The sequence below is a fragment of the Rhinopithecus roxellana genome, chromosome 2 (genome assembly GCF_007565055.1).
Source record: "Rhinopithecus roxellana isolate Shanxi Qingling chromosome 2, ASM756505v1, whole genome shotgun sequence".
Lineage (NCBI taxonomy): Eukaryota > Metazoa > Chordata > Mammalia > Primates > Cercopithecidae > Rhinopithecus > Rhinopithecus roxellana.
The window spans coordinates 50,416,368-50,439,500 of NC_044550.1; the positions used below are offsets into that span (position 1 = coordinate 50,416,368).

Here is a 23,133-nt window from a genome sequence, read left to right on the forward strand (position 1 = left end):
GAAATAAACTTAATCGAAGAAGTGAAAGACTTGTACACTTCAATAAAGCGTTGATGAAGGACATTAAAGAAAACATTGATAAATAAAAAGATTTCTTTTGTTCATGAATTGGTAGAGTTAATGTTGTTGCAATGTTCATACTACTCAAAATGATCTGTAGATTAAGCGTAATCCTTATCAAAAATTCCAGTAGCATTTTTTTTTTTTTTCGTGATGGAGTCTTACTCTTTCACCCAGGCTGGAGTGCGGTGGTGCCATCTTGGCTTACTGCAACCTCCGCCTCCCAGGCTCAAGCAATTCCCTGCCTCGGCCTTCTGAGTAGCTGGGACTACCGGTGTGTGCCACACCTGGCTAAGTTTTTGTATTTTTAGTAGAGACGGGATTTCACCATGTTGGCCAGGTCCATCTCGAATTGCTGACCTCAGGTGATCCACCCACCTCGTCCCCCAAAAGTGCTGGGATTGCAGGCATCAGCCACTGCACCTGGCCTCCTATAGCATTCTTTACAGAAATAGAAAAAAAAAAAAATCTTGTGGAACCACAAAAGAACCCAAATAGCCATAGCAGTCTTGAACAAGAAGAAAAAAACTGAAAGTATCATATTTTCTGATACCAAAATATATTACAAAGCTACAGTAATCTTAATAGTGTCGTACTGGCATAAAAACAGACATATAGACCAATGAAATGGAATAGAGACATGAGAAATAAATCCGTGCATTGACAGTCAGCTGATCTTCAACAAGGGTGCTGAGAACATGGAATGGTGAAAGATAGTCTCCGTAATAAGTAGTGTTGGGAAAACTGGATATCCTCATGGAGAAGAATAAAATTAGACCTTATTTTACACCATATACAACAACTAACTCAAAATAGATGAAAGACTTTAATATAATACCTGAAACCAAAAAGTACTAGGTAAAAACGGGGAGAGCCTCATGATATTGGTGTAGGTAATGATTTAAGTACATAAGAGACTCATGCAACTCATAGCAAAACTCAAATAACCTGATTAAAAAGTAAGAAAGCACCTAAATATCTAATACGTGTGTGAAAAGATGCTCAGCATTAATAATCACCAGGGAAATGCAGACCAAAACCACAATAAGATATCCCCTTACACCTGTTAGAATGGCGAGAATGTTGACCAGAATGTGGAAAAGTGTTGGCCAGAATGTGGAAAAAGAGATACTCTTGTACACTGTTGGTGGGAATATCAATTGGTATAGCCACTTTGGAAAACAGTTTAGAGGTCCCTCAAGAAATTAAAAATAGAATTATCTTTATGATACAGCAATCTCACTTCTGGGTATATTTCCAAAGAAAATGAAATCAGTATCTTGAAGAGATGCCTGCACTCCCATGTTTGTTGCAGCACTATTCACAAAAGTCAAGATATGGAAACAATGTGAATGTCCCTTGACAGATGAATGATAAAGAAAATGAGATACGTATGTGTGCATGTGCAGCATACACAATGGAATATTATTCGTCCTTATAAAAGGAAGTGCTGTTGTTTACAACAACACAGATGAACCTTGAGAACATTATACTAAATGTGAAATAAACTAGTCATGCAAAGACAAATACTGTATGATATCAGTTACATGTAGAGTATAAAATAGTCAAACTCACAGAAGTAGAGAGTAGAGTGGTGGGTGCCAGGGGCTGGAAAGAGTGGGAAATGGGGAGATACTGGTCAAGGGATAGAAAGTTCTGGAGATCTAATGTGCAGTAATGTGACATTATTGATAGTTGTTAGTGTATTGTATACTTGATATTTGCTAAGAGGGTAGATATTACGTGTTTTCACCACATATTTTATTTTTTGAATGATGACTATTTCAGGAGATGGATATATTAACTTGACTGTGCTGATTATTTCACAGTGTGTATGTATATCAGAACGTTGTATATCTTAAGTGTATGCAATTTTTATTTCTCAATTTGTACCTCAATAAAACGTAGGAGAAAAAAATGGAGAATTTTCTCTTCAGTCCATTTTTGTGAGTTGGAATCAAGAGCAAATGAGATGTTCTGTAAGTTGAAACTCATTCTAAAAACAGAGAATGATTCTTGACCTTTTAAAAGATGATTTAGACCCCTTTGAAAGCTGAGAATCTGTTGGAAAAAAAATTTTTGAAGTGTTGGAGTATCATGAATCCCCTAAGTCCTATCCATAATCTCTAAATTATCAACTCAGGGTAAGGAAAAGGAACAGAACTATACATAATCTAAAATGTCAGCTAATTTATAAAATTTTCATAGTTCACTTCAAATTTAAGTTTTGCTCTGGGGGTTTCCAGGACTTTAAATACCAGCACATAGTAGGTTATTTGAACATATTTTTTGAAATATTTATATTTAGAAGACGTATTTTTCAAGAATAAGATACATTGGACATCTTTGTACTGTACTAACTTTTGTTATTTTGCAGATTAACTGCTCATCCCAGCCCTTTGCCTATGTGTTAGCACGGTTTCCAGCAGTTGGGCACTTGAGAATGTGCTGAGTGCTCTTTGCACAGTAGTCATTCAGTGCAAACAAGCCATTGGCAGAGTTGTAGGCACAATTTGTCTGTCTCCTCTTCACCTGTGATGAATCACATCCTGTTCCCCTGTTAGCTACAGTGCCTCAGCATATGCCTGTAGTCAAATACGGAATTCACTCAAAATTCTCAAGGGCAAGTGTGTTTGAAATTCTTGTTCTTATAGTTTTAAAAATCAGTAGGCAGATGTTTAGTAAATAAAACTCTAACCTTGCTGTAGTCCTTCGTTTCTTAAGAAATGGCATACTGGCTTATGTGGTTCTGTAGCAAAATTAAAAATTAATCAGGTGATGACTGCTTTTCTATGGATTAAAAAACAAATGTCCCTTCATCCAAATTCTGCATATCCAGAATGTCCTCCCACCCTTCCTGGTTCCTTTTATAAGATATCCTATTTTTGTATCTAGACTTAGCCAATTACTGGCATTGTTAGTAGTGGTTAAAAAGGGGTAATGATGCTTTCTGAAAGCTTATTGTTATTGATTCTGTATATACTTTAACTCAGTGGTTAGTTTGTGTATTTTTTTAACTGCAGCTCCAGCAAGGGATACATTTTGCATTATGATTCAGTACACATTCATACACCCTTATCTGAAATAAACATCATGAAACAAGTTATTCTTTTCTTATCTTCTATTTTTTTCTATTCTATTTTACTTCTTTGAAAAACGTGCATCATTATCCACTAAATGATTTAACATGACTTACCAAACTATAGAAAGTAGTCTTCAGTCACATGATCATTTTCACTGTCCTTTTATGATTTATAAGTTAGGATATTATTGTGTTTAATGTGCACATTTTAATCTATAATATATACTGTCCTTCAGGTACTCAAGGTATACTTGAATTTTCTAGCAAAAAAGTAATTATAAATTAAATAACTAAAAATAGAAAATGTTGTGAGGTTTTGGGGTTTTTGATTGTCTTCGATGTTTTGAGATTAGGATAAAGTTTGTTTTTTCATTATTTTTACATTAACCATTAAGAAGTCTATTAATAGTAAGTTTTGTGATCCCTTTATGTTTTTATTTTATTTTATTTATTTATTTATTTATTTATTTATTTATTTATTTAAAGACAGAGCCTCTGTCACCCAGGCTGGAATGCAGTGGGTGATCTTGGCTCACTGCAACCTCAGCCCCTCAGGCTCAAGTTATCTTCCCACCTCAGCCTCCTGAGTAGGTGGGACTATAGGCACACACTACCATCCACCTGACTAATTTTTGTATTTTTAGTAGAGATGGGGTTTTGTCATATTGCCCAGGCTGGGCTCGAGCTTCTGAGCTCGAGCCATTCGCCTGCCTCGGCCTCCAAAAGCTCGAGCCATTCGCCTGCCTCGGCCTCCAAAAGTGCTGGGATTGCAGGTGTGCACCACTATGCCCGGCGCCTTTATTTTTGAACTTGATATGACTAAACTAATTGGAAACATTTGCTACTTGTCTGATTAATGTTTTACATTTTATACAAATTGTGGCAAAGTGAGTAGGAACTTCCAGTGCTATGATTAATAATTTGTCCTTCAGGGGGATTCATCAAATTTTGCTTCTCTATCTTTTCTGTTTAAAGAAGTAGAAAGATATATTTTAGACAGAATTTTCTATTTTGCAAATTTCTTATAAGCTCTTACATGCATGCCTGACCTAGTCAAGATGATGATGTTTGACTGTTCATGTATTGACATTTTCCAACAGAATTAGAAGTGTGTCTCACCAACCAGCCAAGATGAACATGGTGAAGAGGATCATGGGGCGGCCGAGGCAGGAGGAGTGCAGCCCACAAGACAACGCCTTAGGGCTGATGCACCTCCGCCGGCTCTTCACGGAGTTGTGCCATCCTCCCCGGCACATGACTCAGAAGGAACAAGAAGAGAAACTGTATATGATGCTGCCAGTGTTTAATAGGGTAAGTGCAGGTTGCCAGACACACACCTTCCAGGACTAGGAGGTACTACAAGAATCTGAAGGTTACTGGTAAGCCATAGGTAGAAAAAAATGATAGGATGAGTTAGTTTTTAAGAAGTTTGTTGTTCTAGTTTCATCTTTCCAGTTTGCTGTAAAGCAATGTGACTTCATGTGAAACTGGTCAGAATAAACTACATTCAGTGAGACTTTTTGATTTTTAACAGGTAAAGTGCAAGCTGTGAACCATTGTTTAAAATGTCCCTTTTATGGTTGAGTTTTGGAAGAGGAATAGATTGTAAATTATCAATTGTGTTATTTCTGTTATCTTTTAAAGTGATGATTTTATTACACTAAATGGTACCACTGCCCAAGCCCTTTGTACACTTTAAAAAGTCATTACAATTTGCTGTTGTTTAAGAGATACTATAAGAGGATGGTTGTAGGCTATAGATAAACCAAATAGAGTTAATGTTTTAATGTATTTTGTAAATTACATGTAGCAAACTTGTTGGGTGTTTTTAAAATAACTTTTTTTAGGCCAGGCACAGTGGCTCACACCTATAATCCTAGCACTTTGGGAGGCCAAGGCAAGTAGATCACCTGAGGTCAGGAGGTTGAGACAAGCCTGGCCAACATGGTGAGACCCCATCTCTACTAAAAATACAAAAATGAGCCAGGCGTGGTGGCAAGTGCCTGTAATCCCAGCTATTCGGGGGACTGAGGCAGTAGAATCTCTTGAACTCGGGAGGCAAAAGGTTGCAGTGAGCTGAGACCACACCATTGCACTCCAGCCTGGGTGACAAGAGTGAAACTCTGTCTCAAAAATAATAATAATAATAATTTTTTTTATGTGTATCAAAAGTTCGCAAATACATCATTTAAAAGAGGCAGATAGTTTCACAGGCTTATAGGTGCTCTCCTGCTCTTCACCACTAATTGCTGTTGCCATGATGGGCTTTTAAATAACGTATTTTTACTGCTGTTGGTTGTGTAGTTTTAATTGACTTCCTACTGAGGAATATGAGAATTAGCTTTTTTGCTTCCTTTCCCTCCAAACAGTAACATACATACATACAGTCATTCATACACGCTGCCCTCCTCATCATTTCCCTATAGTTATGCTGCTTGTGTAAGCAGTAATCAGTGTCTGCTCTCTACTGATAGTGGTGTAAATTTAAATTTATTCAAAGATGAACCTTATATTATACTACCTTTATTTTTCTATTATTATAGAACTTGTTTTCCTCAGACTTCATAACTGTCTCAATTTCTTTCTCTCCATGTCTCTGTTTCTTGGTTTCCCTTCTCTCGCTCTTTTTCCTCCTTCTCTTTCTCTCTCCCTCCCACATTTTTTCTGCCTTGCCCTGTCTCTGTCCTTTTCATCCTGTGTCTCCCTGCCTTCCCCTGTTTCCATTTCTTTCTTCCTATCTCTGTCTGTCTGTCTCTATGCCTTTCATCTCTCTCTTCTCCATCACTATCTTTCTCTGTCCTCCCATTTTTCTCTTTGTCTCCTCTCTGTCCCTATTTCTCTCCCTGTCTCTGACTCTCCCCTTTCTCTTTTTCTTCTCCGCTGGATCTCCCTTTTTCCAGATCTATCTCCATGCCCTTGGCTATGCCTTTCTCCACACCCACCCCCTCACCCTGTGCCCCAATCTCTGACTGGCTCTATCCCATCTAGTCTCACTTCTTGCCTATATCATTTTCTCTGTTCATCTATCTTTCTGTTTGAAATTTTCTAGGCTCTTCCTTTTCTCGTTACTTTGAAATTTTATTGTGGCTTCAGCTTAAGCCTTCTTAATCTGAAAACTTGTATTGTTCAGTCTGGGTAAATATTCTGAAAGATTTCTTTGAGAATATTCTCCCCTATATCATATATATTCCCCCTTTTCTGGACCTCTGTCAATCAAACGTTAGCTCTTTTAGAGTAGTGTTGTGCTATTACTATCCCAGTTTTAATTTCCTTGAATTCTTTCTTGTTTTATTATTACTATTTTATTTATTGTTTTAGTATGTCTCATGTTCAGTAGATAGACTGACACTTAATCTCCAGTGTTTACATATCAGTGTTCTTGTCTTTGATTTGCAGTGATACCTCTCTTCTTCCTCTTAAGGAACTAGACTTCTAGTTGTCTACTGCACTGGGGAGGAACAGTCACCTTCAGTTTCTGGGCCGTAAAATAATAATGTCAACCTTATTGGGTTGTCGTGAGAGTTAAATTCAGATAACATACTTACAGCACTTAATAAGTGTTTATCCCAAGAAATGTGTACCTATTATTATTGTTATTATTGTATCTATTATTGTTTTTATTACATGAATCTATTATTATTTTTGTTGTTGGGAATACTAGTGAAAGGGAATGAGTGAGAAAGAGAGTTGAAAGGGGGCAGTAAAAGAATTGATTAGTATTGTCAGCTCAGTGAAGGCTGGAGATGATAAATTTATACTAGACCTTATCTGTACTGGCCTGTGTGAAAAAGTAGAGAAAGCAATACCTGATTTATTGAGATTGAGGTTTTTATATGCTGGTAAGGCAGAAGGGCAAGAGTGCAAGGAAGGTTAGTTCACATATCACCCATGAGCTTGTGTTGGATACAGCAGGAAGAGGATAGAAACATTAATGCATTTAGAATGTACATTTCCTTACTTACGAAATAATAGGATAGATTATCTGCCAAGAATGATAGAGGGAGGACATGGTAGAGTAGGAACGTGAGAAGAGGTGGGGAAAGGTTTAAAATAGCTCTTTTAAAAATGGGAGGGAGAACTATGGCAAGCCATTGTTTTAAGCCCTATTCAGGGAAGTTACTAATTTTTATTACCGGGAAGTTAATTTTTATTACCCGGAAGTTTGTTTTGTTTTTAAATCTTATTTTTGTTTTACTTTAATGTCATGATGTGCTATTGGTTACTGAGTAGTTTGAGGTAATTTCCTTTTCTCAGACTTAGGAATGTTTACAAGGTAATGAGAATGTTTAGAGCAGTTAAGGGAATTGCTCTTGGATATTAACATGAATTATTAAGTAATATCCTACATATGTATGTATCCCATGTATTTCATCAGTTAGGCTTCCACAGTCTACTAGACTAGAAGAATCTTAGGAATATTTGTTTTTTTAATAAGCAGATATGAGATGCTTTAATTATTCTCTATCTATTTATAATGTTTGACTTAGTTGTCTTACGTCCTATGTTATTGTAAGTCTCATTAACTATTAACAAATTCTCTCAAAAGTTTTTAATTGGTTGATTAGAAACATATGTGTAGTCAATGCTTTAACCCTCTAATATAATGGGTGATTTGAATATCACAAAGGTTCAGTAAACTCTTAACTAATGAAAAGATAGAAAGTTATATCTGTACTGTTGTGATTAATTTGAAAAATGTATTATTTAAAAAAATTCTTATTCATTGGATATAATTAATATACTAAAATTGTTTTATAATTTATAATTAATAAACTAAAATTGTTCTTAGACACCATTTCCATTAAATTTGGAAATATGTAGCCATATCTATTTAACATTTGGCCATTTGTGCTTGAACATTCTCCACTAGTGAGAAATACCTATGGTGAGTGAGTAGCTCAGTATGTCGCTAGAGCCAACCAGTTCTTACCATGATTTCTAAAAAGGGATTGTGGTGTTGATTGTGAGACTTTGCTTGATTAGAGCTAAATGGTGAACAAGCTGAAATAGACATGGACACCTAGCTACAGACTAGTTAGACATGGACAACTAGCTACAGACTAGTTTTTAAAGTATGCTTAATAGTGTTATTTCAGTGCATCATTTTTGCCTTTGAGAGACATGGGTTGGGAAATGACATGTATTGAGTCGTTTTTCTGGGCCAGGTCTCATGCTGGGTTCTTGAAATGCCTCCTGTTTTCTTCATTACAGTCCTACAAGGAGGCTGCTGTTATCTTCCCTCTTACTGATTTGCTCAAACTGAAAGATTATAGTGAAGTCTGAAAATAGCTGAGTAATATTTATTCAGCACTCTTAAAAATAATTAACCTTTAGTCCCAGAACAAAAGCTGACAAAGAAAACATTTGGTTTAAACTTGTCAAAATGAGTAACATTTTAGTTGTCTAAAAATTCATAACTGCCACTGTTAATTACTGTAGTATTTATTATATTTTGTTTATATTTTTAAAATGTAATGTTTACCAATTAGATCTTCTGTAAGAAACTCTCCTTATTTTTTAACGTAATTCCAATTTATATTTGAGAAGCATGTAAATGTAATACAGTGTCCTTTTTAAATCCCTTACAAATTATCATTACTTTTAAATTTGTTGGCTTAAGAGAGAGGTCACCCAAACTTAGAACTAAATAAGAGAGAGATCAGAAGGTAGACAGATGAATTATTTTGTTGCAGCTTTATTACTTATTATGTAATACCAATACAGTTGATACTGGAGAGTGTGGCTTGGGTCTGTGCAATAAAGGACTTGCTGAATTCAGCCCTGAAATAGTCATGTTTACTTACCCAGTCACTGGCAAAACTGGACAGTCGCAGGCCACAGCCAGAGCAGATGAGAATGCATATTCTTATGAGGCAGGCGGAGCCCAAAAGGAGAGGACGGGACTGAGTTAGGCATTCTGTTCTTCTCAGACTGTCATCTGATGGTCCTTCTTAGAAACAAAAAGAGCATAAGATAAATCTTTCCTTAATCATTTATATTAATTGATAAGAAATCTTAACTGATTTACCATATGAAATAAAGCAATTACATCTTCATTGTTAATTTTTTAACATTGTTATTTATAGCAAATTATTTTAGGACTAATGATGGCCAATAGTCTGACTTAATTTTAGATGTAACACATATTTAGGAAACAAAAGCCTCCATTTTTAAAAATTTTATAAACATTCCAACCTCTCTTTTATTGGTCATATTTAATATATTTTTATTGAATAGCACCATTCAGTAACAAGTATATATTGAGTCTTTTTGAATGCCATTAGAGAACATCATTAATTTGTTTTCCCTGAGTGCCAAAAATGTCTGATTGAAGAGGTGCCAGGAAATCTTCTGAAATCTATTTAGGTGGATATTAAAAATGATTCTTTTAAAAATAAGTCAAACCTTGCTATTTTTCTGTAAAGATGAACACTATGCAAAGTTACAGTGCTAGGGTTCATGCACAGTTTGAGAAAAATATAGTACTGAGTGATTAAGAGCCTGGCTTGAAATCAGATAGATGTAGTTTTAAATTCTGTCTGGATTACCTCCTGTTTTAAGTTAACTTCTCTAACTCTTAATTTCTTAACTGTAAAATGAGGCTACTAGTAGAAGCTATTCTGTAGGATTTTATGAGACTTAAATGACACCAAATTCTTGAATAGTGCTAGGCAGATTTTAAATGGATATTATATGGTAATTATTGTTATTTCTAGTGAATTTGCAAGAAGGCATTTTTGTTCTTCAGTACTTTTTTTTTTTTTCAATCTGTTATGAATTTCACATATCTATTCTAGAATCAGCCCTTTTGATTTGAATGTGTTACCTGTTCTCTTGCCCAACTTTCTTCCTCTGCAGAACCAGAAATTTTTTGTCATTGTTTGTTTGAGGCCAGGTCTGGCTCTGTTGTTGCCCAGGCTGGAGTGCAGTGGTACCATCTTTGCTCACTGCAACCTCTGCCTCCCAGGTTCAAGCAGTTCTCATGCCTCAGCCTCCCAAGTGGCTGGTACTGTAGGCATGTGCCACCACACTCAGCTAATTTTTATATTTTTAGTTGACATGGGGTTTCACCATTTTGGCCAGGCTGGTCTCAACTCCTGACCTCAGGTGATCTACCTACCTCAGCCCGCCAAAGTTCTGGGATTAAGGCGTGAACCACCGTATCTGACCTAGAACCAGAAAAATTTGACAAGTAGTCAGTACTCCCTGAGAGTGAGCACACCTTCTGACACCCAGCTTCATGCTGCATCCTCTTTGGCAAACATTTATGTAAATGATGGAAGCATTATATAGTTTCAAGAAATACCACTACTTACTGAAAGTAGTGAAAACATACCTAATACTTTTAGATTTAATTTTTGAAGTCAATCACAAAAACTACAGTTTTCTTTGCTACCTTATCCATTCAATATTATCTGCAATGTCAGATTCATGCTTTAGTTCCTCTATCCCTCCAATCTTATCTTGTACCATTTTTCCTCTTAGACAGAATGCCCCAGCTTTATATACCTCCTTTTCATTACTCTGTACCCCAAAATCAGTCTCACTTTGAGGTCTTTGCACAGCTCTGATCTCACTGACTGCAACCCTCTTTCCTTGTCTCTTTGGATTGTAACTTTTCCTCATTAGTCAGTGTCATCCTTTGGCAGCAGTGTCACTTCTTCAGAGAGAACTTTCCTGACAACCTTCTTCCCACCCCAGGCATTCTCTTTCAGCCACCCTGTTTTACTTTCTTCATGACACTATTTTTAAATAATTTTAAGTTTAAAATCAACTTATTTACCATTGGTCTTCTGTGCTAAAATGTCCTGTGTTTCATGAGCACAGGAATCATATTGTTTTATTTACCTTTGTATTCAGTACTCTTCTAACATTGCCTGGCATATATACTAGGAAGCCAATAAATATTTGTGAGTGAATAAACCGAATAAACCTTATTTAAGAAGCAATGCTTGTTCATTTCAGATTAGCAAATATGACATAGTCTTTTTCTGTAGTACTGATTTTGGGTTGGTAAATTCAAGCCAGTTTCATTTATCTTGTGAGAAAATTTATTAGAGGAAATAAAGCAGTAAACATCAGGATTTGTGTAAAAAGTTACTGGCATTTTCAACAGCATATTATTTACCCAGCATGAAGATTGGTTGAATAATCATATCTTACAACTGTTCAAGAAATGAACTGTTGCTTCTGTTTAGTGATCCTAATAACTCTTAGCAATAAAATACCTCATATTAATTCGTAGGAGCAAAATATACATTGATACACCCTGAGTAATAGGAATATTATAAATACCTCCATTAAAAAGCTATGTACTCAGCTAGAGCGTTGGCTCACATCTGTAATCCCAGCGCTTTGGGAGGCCGAGAAGAGCGGATCACCTGAGGCCAGGAGGTTGAGACCAGTCTGGCCAACATGGTGAAACCCCATCTCTACTAAAAATACAAAAAAAATTAGCTGGGAGTGGTGGTGGGTGCCTGTAATCCCAGCTACTCAGGAGGCTGAGGCAGGAGAATCACTTGAACCCAGGAGGCAGAGATTGCAGTGAGCCGAGATCGTGCCATTGCACCACTCCAGCCTGGGCAACAAGAGCAAAAACTCTGTCTCAACAACAACAATAACAAAAGGCTATGTACTCATCTCTGAGCACAGGTGAAATGGCTATTCAAACATGTGTCATTATTAGGCTTCTCAATTTTTATCAGTCTCCAGTTTGTTAAAGAATAGAGGTTTCTGGCTGGGCGCAGCGACTCATGCCTGTATTCCCAGCACTCTGGGAGGCCATTGTGGGCAGATCACTTGAGCCCAGGAGTTCAAGACCAGCCTGTACAACATGGCAAAATTCCTATCTCTATAAAAAATAGAAAAATCATCTGGGTGTGGTGGCGGGCACCTGTAATCATAGCTACTCAGAAGGCTGAGGTGGTAGGATCACCTGAGCTCAGGAGATTGAGCTAACAGTAAACCATGATTGCACCACTGCACTCCAGCCTGAGTGACAGAGTAAGACCCTATCTCAAAAAAAAAAAAAAAAAAAAAAAGGCGGGGGAGGGTTATTTAACAGGTAACATAGATTATTTAACAAGTAACACAGGTTAATTCTAAGCACACAACATTTATCAAAATCTCAGCAGAAAAAAATGTGTCTTTTGAGGAAGTATTGAAAAGTACAGTTTATTTTTTGAGATTTTTACAAATTACTCATTTGTCAAATTATTGAACAGACTAGGTGTTTGGATAAAAGGATACCCTTGTAGAATTGATTTATTGTTTTAGTGTTTTCAACTCAATTTGAGGGAGGTTATAAGAAACGTGTGTAAGAAACACATTTTCTATTAGAAGGATATTACATTGTTTGTTATATCCTTTTATTGGGTATTTGGAAGGAATCGTTTATATTATGCAGTAATCCCTCCTTACTCAGGGCTTTGCTTTTCATGGTTTCGGTCATCTGTGGTCTAAAAATATGAAGTGGAAAATTACAGAAACAAACAATTCACAAGTTTGAAATCTGACACCATTCAGCTCCATCCCTCCCGGGATGTGAATTATTCCTTTGTCCAGTGTATCCATGATGTATGGGCCACCTGCCCAATAGTCACTTAGTGGCAGCCTCAGTTATGAGACCTACTATTCTGGTATCAAGCTGCTTGTTTTCAAGAAGCTCTATTTTTCTTAATAATGGCTCCAAAGTGCAAAAGTTATGGGGATGGTAACTTGGGTATGCCAGAGAGAAGTCCTTCCTTTAAATGAAAAGGTGTAAGTTCTTGACTTAGTAAGGAAAGACCAAAAACTGTGTGCTGAGGTTTCTGAGATCTGTAATAAGAAGGAATCTTGTATTTGTGCAATTGCAAATAGTATATTGTTACAATTTTTTTTACTTTGTTATTAATTATTGTTGCCAGGCTCTTACTGTGCCTAATTTATTACTTAAACTTTATCACAGGTATGTATTGTGATAAAAAAAAATATAGTGTTTACGGGGTTTGGTACTATCCATGGTTTCAGGCATCCACTGGGGTCTTAGAACTTACTTCTCACAGATAAGGGGAACTAGTGTAATATGAGGAATACAAGTACTTCCTTAAATATATATTTTTTTTTCATGCTAAGGACATTGCAAATGATGTGATTGATCAGGTTTTCTCTTCTGTATCTTTGAGCCAAAATTTGTAACCAATACATGGAAAATATAGAGGTCTTTCTGGTCTTAGATTTTTATTTAGTTTTCTTTTCCAGTCCATCTCCCTAGCTGGGTCTTTTATTTGCTTGTTTGTTTTGTTTTCCTTCTTAATTTTAGTTTATGTTCTCATGTTCTCCTTCAGTGCTCCTTGAATATTCTCTAGAATTTGGTTGTGAGGGCAGTCAACATATAAATAAACAACCATATTTAGGGAGCATTACTATAAAAGGCAGAGTGCTGGCTTGGGAGAATATGAAGATGAGTAAATTATGTTTTCTCCTTCTGTAGTGACATTTCAATAGGTAATAATTATATAAAATACTGTGTAATGAGTGTTAAAAGGGAGAGATACTATAATAGACTTAGAATATAGAGAATTTCCTTTCAGCTATAAAGAATATTCTTTAAAATAATACCTCAGGATACATCTAGTTATATACCCATTAAAATACTATTTCTTTTCTTATGATGGTCTGTCCAGGTTTCATTTTCTCAGATTCTCTTTGCTGAACCCATACCCATTTATTTTTAAAAATTATTTATTGTGAACGGAATATAGTGGCTCACGCCTGTAATCCCAGGACTTGGGGAGGCAGAGGCATGAGGATAGCTTGAGCCCAGGAATTTAAGACCTGTCTGGGCAGTATAGCAAGACCCAGTTCTCAAAAAAAAAAAAAGATAAATAAAATTAAAAATAAGACTTATTTATTCTAAAGCTCATTTATATTAAAATTTGTGTAAAAACAGGTTTATTTCATGACCCTCCTATTTATTTTATTTTTTCTAGTTTTTTTGTGACAGTCTTGTTTTGTAAATTATTGTGATTAGAATGTAGAAATTCTGAGATATGAAATGAGTGTAGTGAATTCCGAAGTCAGCCTGGGATTTAGCAGTAGAGCTGCTTTTCACCATCCAATGTGCCTGTACTCCATCAAAGATCCTTTATAACTTTTCTCTAAATTCTCAAATTAGGTTTCATCAGAAAAATGTTGGCCGGACGCGGTGGCTCATGCCTGTAGTCCCAGTACTTTGAGAGGCTGAGGCAGGCGGATCACCAGAGGTCAGGAATTCAAGACTAGCCTGGCCAACATGGTGAAACCCGTCTCTACTAAAAATACAAAAATTAGCCGGACGTGGTGGCATGCGCCTGTAGTCCCAGCTACTTGGGAGGCTGAGGCAGGAGAACTGCTTGAACCCAGGAGGCGGAGGTTGCAGTGAGCCAAAATCGTGCCACTGCACTCCAGCCTAGTCAACAGAGTGAGACTCCGTCTCAAAAAAAAAAAAAAAGAAGCATGTTACAATTTCTAACGTTTTTAGTGAGATTGATTCAATTTTATCAATAATGTCTAAAATAAATGGATTTCATTTATTTAATCATTTCTTCAGCAAACTTATATGTAAAAGGAAATATGACTAGATAGGTGATTTGTTGAAAGTTGTGTTTCCAACATATTAAGATTCAAAGTAACTGTGTAGGTAGACTTTTCTGGACTTGATTTTCAAGTCATACCACACTTCAGAATTCACCAAATAAAAGAAAAATGTGTCAGTGCTTCGTTAACTATGTCTTTTCTTATCTACAGGTTTTTGGAAATGCTCCGCCAAATACAATGACAGAAAAATTTTCTGATCTTCTGCAGTTCACAACACAAGTCTCACGACTAATGGTGACAGAAATTCGAAGGAGAGCATCAAACAAATCCACAGGTATTTTTACAGTAGCCAGCAAAAACTGATTTGTTTGAATGAACAGACAGTTCTGTAAAAGTCCCATTAAAATTAAATGGAAAACAGACCTTGTTCTCAGCACATTGAGTATTAATTAAGTTCATTTACCCATTCCCTTTCCCTTTCTTAGAGTCACATTCTTTTCCTGGTTTCAGCATCTTCAACTCTCGAGTAGTTCTACTTAAGGCTATTCTGCCTGGACCACTACCACTTCCACCCTAACCCTTTAAAATACTCTCTGTTTCCCTTTGAACAAAATACAAATTCCTCAGCATGAAATTTAAGGCCAAGCTATCATCTGGTCTTTTTTTTTTTTTTTTAAAGCATATACTGCTTCTATTGCTTGTTTTCTGTATTTCAATCAAATCCTGCTGTCTGTAGTCTTCAAACATGTTTATTCTCTTATTTTAATCATTTACTTAGAATGCTTCACTGAGGAAGGAGAATCTTTTCCTCATTTCAGTATGTCTAAATGTCAGCATGATTAAGTCATGCTTCCTTGATGAAATGCTTTTTGATTTCTTTAGGCAAAGAAACATTTTTTCTCTTCTGAACTACTGTTTTTCTTCTCAACCTCCTGGGTGGTCATTGTGCATGTGTCTTGATCTTCCCCGTAGACCATAAGCTACTTAGGGTTCTCTGTCATCTGTAGTAGTTGCTCTCTAGGCCAGCTACACAGCTGCCATTTTAACATCACTATTCACGTTGTCCTGGGATGCCTTTTCATTTCTTTTGGATGGATTCTGTTTCCTGAATCCCTGATTTTGGTAGTGCATCTTTTCCAGCAGCTTCATAAAAAAGGATACAGGGGAGTTATCAGGGTTTTGTTCTGCTTGTTGTTTTAGACATACCATGAGTTAAACATTTTTTGACTATTGCTGTAAAAAATGGGTTCTTTTCTCTTCTTTCACCTGACAGCCTTTCAGCTGCCAGGACTTAGAACAAATTCCATTACATCATATAGCATGATTATTATAGAAAAGGAAACTTATTTAATACAAAACCAAGGGTCAATAAGAGAAAAGAAGACACATGTCTACCACTTTCATGATCTCACAGATACATGTGCTGGGGAGATGTGCTGAATACGCAGCTGTGGTTTACGTTTAAATGGAGAGATACTTCCCTCTCCTCCTCTCTGTCCCCCATTGTTCTCCATTCCTAAAGGAGAAACTCAAGAGTAATCTTGTTAGTGAAGAGACATTTAAACTGTCTATGACTTAGGCCATTGAATACTTGTTAAATATTTATAGGAGTTGTTTGAGAATGCTAGCTATGTAATCCAGGAGGTCCTCTTAGCAGAGATTAGAAGCTACCAGTTGCCTGGGAAAGTTGACCATGGGTTGAGATGGTCAGTGGTGAGTGTCTTAGCTCTGCCCTTCCAGGCAGCCCAGGATGAGCACTCAGGGTCATTTTGGAAAATCTTGCAGCTGCATTATTATCAGTCCTCTTTAAGTATCAGGTTCTATGTGGGAAATCATTTTGTCTCAGAATTTTAAAAATTTTCTTTTATAATTTAGGTTCTTACATTGTTACTGAGAAATCAAAAGCTACGTATATTCTTGATTTTTTTTTCCTCTGTGACCTATATTTTTTTTTTTTCTAGAAGCTTTTAGGATCCTCTCTTTGTCCCTGCTTTTCTAAAATTTCATAATAACATGCCTTGTGGTAGACCTATTTTTATACATGTGCTGGGTACTCATTGGACTCTTTCAGTCTGGTTATTCATATCCTTTAATTTGGGCAAAGTTTCATGAATTGTTTAATAATATCCTCCCCTCTGTTTTCTCCTTCTAGTCAGATGACCCTCTTAGAATGTTCCTCTCATTTTCTTATCTTTCCTCTCATTTTCTCTTTGTTTTTTGATTACTTGCTGAGAGAACTCCTCAATTTTATCATCTATCTCTTCTGTAGAGGTTTTTTTTTTTCATTTGTGACATTATATTTTTCTCATTTTAAAAAATATTTTTCATTTCTAAGTGTTCTTTCTTACTGGTTTCTGTTATTTTTGGGGTGTATTTTCTTCTCATCTTTCTGAGGTTTCTTATTTTTTTCTTTCAGATTTTTGTCTCCCTAAATCATCTGTTTCTTTCAGGTTTAATAAAAAAGTTGTTTTTTTTTATCAATTTGTTTTTATCTTTGTCTTTTATGTTAAAGAATGTCCTTACATGTCTCACCCATGACCATCTACTCTTACATAAGAATGGAGCATTAAAAAGCTTTTTAATTGTGTGTGAATCTTGCAGCTGTGGGCTGTAACATAAGGTGATCTTGCTAGGCAATTTTTTTTGGTGATCTTTTTCCTAAACTAAGCAGGTACTCAGAGAATTGTCCAGTCTCTGCCTGGAAGATATATGCCTGACTCAGCATTTTGGAAGCAAAGTAGGGGAAAGGTTTGGGGACCCTCAAGGTTTAGTATATAAGCTTTTATTTTACCTTTGTATGTCCAGATGGTGCCTGGTGCCCCCCAATCCACACTCCCTCTCTTATTCTTTTCAGTGAACAAACCAACCTCCGGTCTAGTGCCCACATAGTAGTGGGGACTACATAGCAGTCTAACTGCTCTTGAACATATTTTCCAACAGTGCTTCTCTGTGTAGTTCTTATTTCCTTCTGCTTCCAAAGGTGCCTTGTGCCACCAGTTCCTGAGCCTCTCAGGGGTTCTTTGATAGTTTGGTTGCTTTTCCACTTTTCCTGAATTACTTCAAGATTCTAGGATTTGCTAATCAGTAACCATGAATCTCGCTGCTATTTTAATATCCAAAATTTCATTGCTTTCACTTATCCTGTTCTTGTTCTTAAAAGTTTATACCTTTTAAAAATCCTTTTATGAGCATTTTAATGGATGTATTCATCCATTTTCATAGTCCTGTAAGGAAATACCCATGCTGATGAAATGAGGTATTCCCCATTCTTTCTTGAATGACATACTAGATTAGGAAAAAATTCCTAAAACTTATTTATACTTGCCTCTGTTACTATCTTTTTAAATATTTAATCTGCATGTTTGTAGAAAGACATTTTGCTACCTTGGAGATTCCTTTTCCAAACTCCCTTTATGATTTTACATCCATAGGGCAATTTTTTAGATGTAATGAAAGATGTCTTAAATAGAGTAGAAGATATCTCATTGTTAATTACAGTAAAAATTACACAAGTATTTTTTTTTTTTAACTTTTAAGTTTAAAATAATCATAGACTCTTAGGAAGTTACAAAAATAGTACCTAGGATCATGTGCTCTTCATCCACTTTTCCTCATTGGTGGCAACTTATTACCTGGGAATTTTTTAAGATACATTATTTTCATATTGTGTAATTTCACATAATTTTTAGTTTTAAACTTTTGAAATTCATTAACCTTTGAATCCTATGATATTCAATTTAGTGTGTGTTACTTCTCATGAAAAATCTTTCCTGAGTACCCTGTCTCAAATAGGTCTTCTATCCTCTGTCCCCACACCCATTAGTATCTATTCAGTCACATTATATGTTAACCTTCATAGCTTTGTTATCATCTGAAAGTATTTTCTTTATTTACTCATTTAATTTTATTGTCTGTTGTGTTCACCCCTGTATTACTAGCACCTAGAATAATGCTTGTCACATAATTAGGTGTTCAATAAACTTTTACTGATTTTGGACATAGGATTTCTCTGCCCCCCCCCGCCCCCCCTTTTTTTTTTTTTTTTTTTTTTTAATGCTTTGAGAATCAGAGTAGAGTTAGAAGAGCCAGCCTGATTTTTAGGAGAGAAGAACATAATTCTGGAGTGTCTCCTCAGTCAGCCTTACCCTGGCTATGGGAATCTTTGTTTTTTTTTCTTTCATTTTTCGTTTAGAACATTGGAAGATTATTTTGGTCAGTGTTGTTATCAAAAATACATTCATGGAGACTTTTTGACCTATTGATTTTCTAGTAAAAAGTTCTAGATTTTTCAGGACCTAAGTATATCCTAAATCATCCAACTCTTACATATTTCATCTTTATTTTCTTATTTACTTATTTTTATTGTGGTTAAAATAACACTTAATATGGGGTCTACCCTCTTCACCAATTTTTAAGTGTACAGTACAGACTGTTAACTATACGTACCATACTGTACAGCAGATCTCTAGAACTTTTTTTTAATCTTACATGATTGAAACTATACCCATCGGACAGCAGCTCCTCGTTTCCCCCTCCCCTCAGCCCCTAGCCACCAACCACCATTCTGCTTTCTCCTTCTATAAGTTCAACTACTTTAGATACCTCATACAACCTTTTATTTTATAGGCAGTTATCATTGAAAAGAATTTTGTCTTAATTTACATTCACATACTTTTTCTACAAAAAAACAGGTGAAGTGAACCTTCTGTTATTCCTTTGAAGGCTGGTTATGTTCATTGTTCACCAGAACAAGATTTTTCTTCCCGTACCCCTCTGAATTTGCTATGGAAGACTTGTTATTTTGGGTGTTACCTAATCAGCACTCACAGATACAGACTTTTTTATCAGATTACTTGAGATATAGGCTGTAGATATCTCAGTAGGAAACAAGCTTATGTGCAGTTCTGTTGTTTACATCTATCTGAAGTTAATGTAAATGGAAACCTTTTAGGGCATATCAAGTTGCAAAATGGATACATGGATGATTTGTTATACATTTAGGTCAAGTCACAGTCTCCTTGTCTCCCTTAATTCTTTCTTGGTCCTTTGCCTCCTTGTGGCTTTTGCTGGAAGTAAGTAGTGACTCAGTTAATTTGACAGAAATATAATGTTGTAGCCAGATTGTATAGAGGGTGTACCTTAAGATTTTTCCCCATCTCTTCTAGTTAGTTCAGCCAGTTCTAATTCTGCTTAAGTTTAAGAGCACATGGTCAATTTATATCAGCAAAGCAGAAAATTCCTACCTGCATAAAGTAGTATCTTCTGTTTATTATTAATGTTTTTGCTACATGCTAGGTGCCACTGTTAAACCTAGTAGTGCAATCCCCAGTGGGCAGCAATCCAGCAGTGGAGAGGCTGGATGATGTTGACCCCAGTACTCTTGTGGTGGGGTTAGTGGAATTTAGTGAATCCCCACTTAGACAACCCAGCCTTTTTTTTTAAACAGAAAAACAGTGTGCCCTGCTGTCCCCCAAGGATTTCAAAGCCACAACACCTTCAGGTAATTTCATTCCCAAGATGTGGTTATGTATTGTTAAATGAAAAGCATGGAAGCTGTAAATTCTAATATTGTTTTTCTGACTAACTTGTGGAATTTTTTTTTGGAGGGGGTAAGGGTGTTTAGGGCTTTGTGTCTTCATTAATGAAATAAGTATAATAATATCATTAATGTAACTCACCATCATCATGAAGCAAAAATTTGAAAATGGCATATGCTTTAAATGGACTTTGCAAAGGAAACCTTGTATTTCACTTATTATTAACATGTTTTGCATTCTGATTGTTTTGAATGCTAATTAAATTTGTTTTTTTCTCTCTCAGTGTAGGTTGAGAAATTGCATTTAAGATTGTCTGCATTCTTTACTTATTTAATCTAATCCTGAGCTTTACTAACTTCACTTCTGTGTTTTTCATTCTAACTATATGTGTTGAAATGCAGTGTGAAAGATAAAGCTTGAATCAAATGATTGACAACTCTAAAGATGGGTTACTATTAATATATTCTTTCATTAACTCTTAAAAACTTAAATCATCATTTATATTTGTATTTGTTAAATATTGAAATTAAAAGATCCAGTATGTTTCTGACTAGTAGTGGGCATTTTTTCCTCAAAGTTTTAAGAAACCATTTGATTTATGGAGGTTTTATTTAAAATGTCTTACTAGTATACATAATTTTTTAAGATAGCACTAAATGCTATATACTTTTAAAATGAGCTACTTACCTCATTTAAAATAAAAAGTGAGGCCGGGCACAGCAGCTCACACCCAGGTACAGGTAATCCCAGTACTTTGGGAGGCCAAGACAGGAGGATCACTTGAATTCAGGAGTTTGAGACCAGCCTGGGCAGTATAGCGATACTCTGTCTCAACAAAGAAAATTTTTTTTAATTGGCCACGCATGGTGGTGCATACTGTTAGTCCCAGCTACATGGGGGACTGATGTGGGAGGATTGCTTGAGTTGAGGAGGTTGAGGCTGCAGTAAGCCGTGATCGTGCACTCCAGCCTGGACAATAGAGTGAGACCTTGTCTCAAAAAAATAAAAAATAATAGAATAAAAAGTGGGAGATGCCTTTGAAACATTCTGAATGACACATACTGAAATTGGCAGGTGAAAATAAAATAGTTCTTTTTTTTGCAGTGATGCAGTTATACTATTCTTTACAAAATAGTAAAATGTATTTGTTATGTAAAGATAGTTTGTTTTGTCGATGGAGTTTGGAATCTCCCCGTATCATTCAACCTCAGCCCTATCCAGATCTCTCACTGACTAGCTATGTGATTTAAGGCAAATTATTTATCTTCTGCATTTCTCAACTTACACTATTATAAGGGATATATTAGTAGAAAATAACCCACAGGGTTCTTATAAAGATTAAATGAGTTAAACCCACAAATACTTAACACAATGCTTGATATATAGTTAAGACGTAATAAAAAGAAGCTATTTTAAAAATTTTACTGCTACAATGTACCCTCAAATGAAAGTTTACAAAGATTAAACTTTGCCCAGCCCAGAATCGTGTGTCTTGTATTCAGTTATCTAATAAAACACTTTTATTTTATGTTAAATTAAAGAAAAAATACATCTAAGATAACCTAAATCTTTTCTACTTTCTACTTCTTTATGAAGTGTGTTAAGTATACATTAGCTTTTTGTTTTGTTTTGTTGTTGAGATAGAATCTCGCACTGTCACCCAGGCTGGAGTGCAGCAACGTGATCTCGGCTCACTGCACCCTCCGCCTCCAGGTTCAAGCAATTCTCCTGCCTCAGTCTCCCAAGTAGCTGGGACTACAGGCTCCCACCACCACACCTGGCTCATTTTTTTGTATTTTTAGTAGAGACGGAGTTTCACTATGTTAGTAGCCAAGATGTCCTCGATCTCCTGACCTCAGTGGCGTGAGCCACTGCACCCAGCCAAGTATACATCAGTTTTTACCCAGTTAGTTCCCATTGAACAAATTGAACTTACCTTCTGTTCTATTTTTTTTTTTTTTTTTTTTTTTGAGACAGAGTCTCACTATGTTGCCCAAGTTGGAGTGCAGTGGCATGATCTTGGCTCACTGCAGCCTCCGCCTCCTGGGTACAAGCGATTCTCCTGCCTCAGCCTCCCAAGTAGCTGGGATTACAGGCTCATGACACCACATCTGCCTAATTTTTCTACTTTTAGTAGAGATGGGGTTTCTCCATGTTGGCCAGGCTGGTCTCGAACTCCTGACCTCAGGTGATCCACCTGCCTTGGCCTCCCAGAGTGCTGGGATTACAGGTGTGAGCCACTGCACCCTGCCAAATTGGACTTCTTTTCTGACAGTTTTAAGTCCTATCATATATTACTATAAAAATTGGCAAACAATGCTAATGAAATTAGGTACGTATTTAGAGACATCTCCATTTACTCTTCTCTCTAATAAGGAAAATAATCAACTAAATTTACTTTTGAAGATTCTTCCAAGTCTGCAGTTCTATGATTGGCTGTCGTATGTATTTCACTGTTTCTCTCTTCCTCCTGTCAGCTGCTCAAGTTATTCCTGTGTGTATTACTTAGGAAGCCTCTTAATTTTATTTCCCTCTCACCATTCTCCTTAGCCTTCCAGTCTGTCATACACATTACTACTAGATTAATAGTCTTAGTATAATCCTTTCATCATCTCCTTTTCTCAAGAAACTATATTTGCTCCCTCTTGCCCAAAAAAACAAATACAGCCAATAGCTTACCCTCCTTCATAATTAGGCCCCTCTATTTTTAAAAATCACTACTGTTGATATTAGACTCCACTTCTCAACAGTGTTCTTCTATAATGTTAAGAAAGTGTTATCACAGTTCTTTGTCTTGATCCATATGTATCAGGCTCATTCCTCTAGCCACTCTTGCTTTATTGCTGTGTTCTTATTCTCTCTGCATCTTTAATCACTCCCACTTCCTGGACAAACATG

The 23,133-nt window shown here is 36.1% G+C and overlaps 1 protein-coding gene across 2 annotated transcripts in view; it reads left to right on the plus strand.

The window, feature by feature from the left end:
* Positions 1 to 23,133, plus strand: part of WDFY3 (WD repeat and FYVE domain containing 3) — a 312,187-nt gene that overhangs the window by 120,519 nt on the left and 168,535 nt on the right. For both annotated transcript variants that reach the window (XM_030915939.1, XM_030915944.1), the window contains 2 exons: positions 4,243 to 4,453; positions 14,909 to 15,032. In XM_030915939.1, coding sequence (XP_030771799.1) covers positions 4,274 to 4,453; positions 14,909 to 15,032 — 304 coding nt within the window. In that variant the 5' untranslated portion in view covers positions 4,243 to 4,273. The remainder of the gene's footprint in view (positions 1 to 4,242; positions 4,454 to 14,908; positions 15,033 to 23,133) is intronic.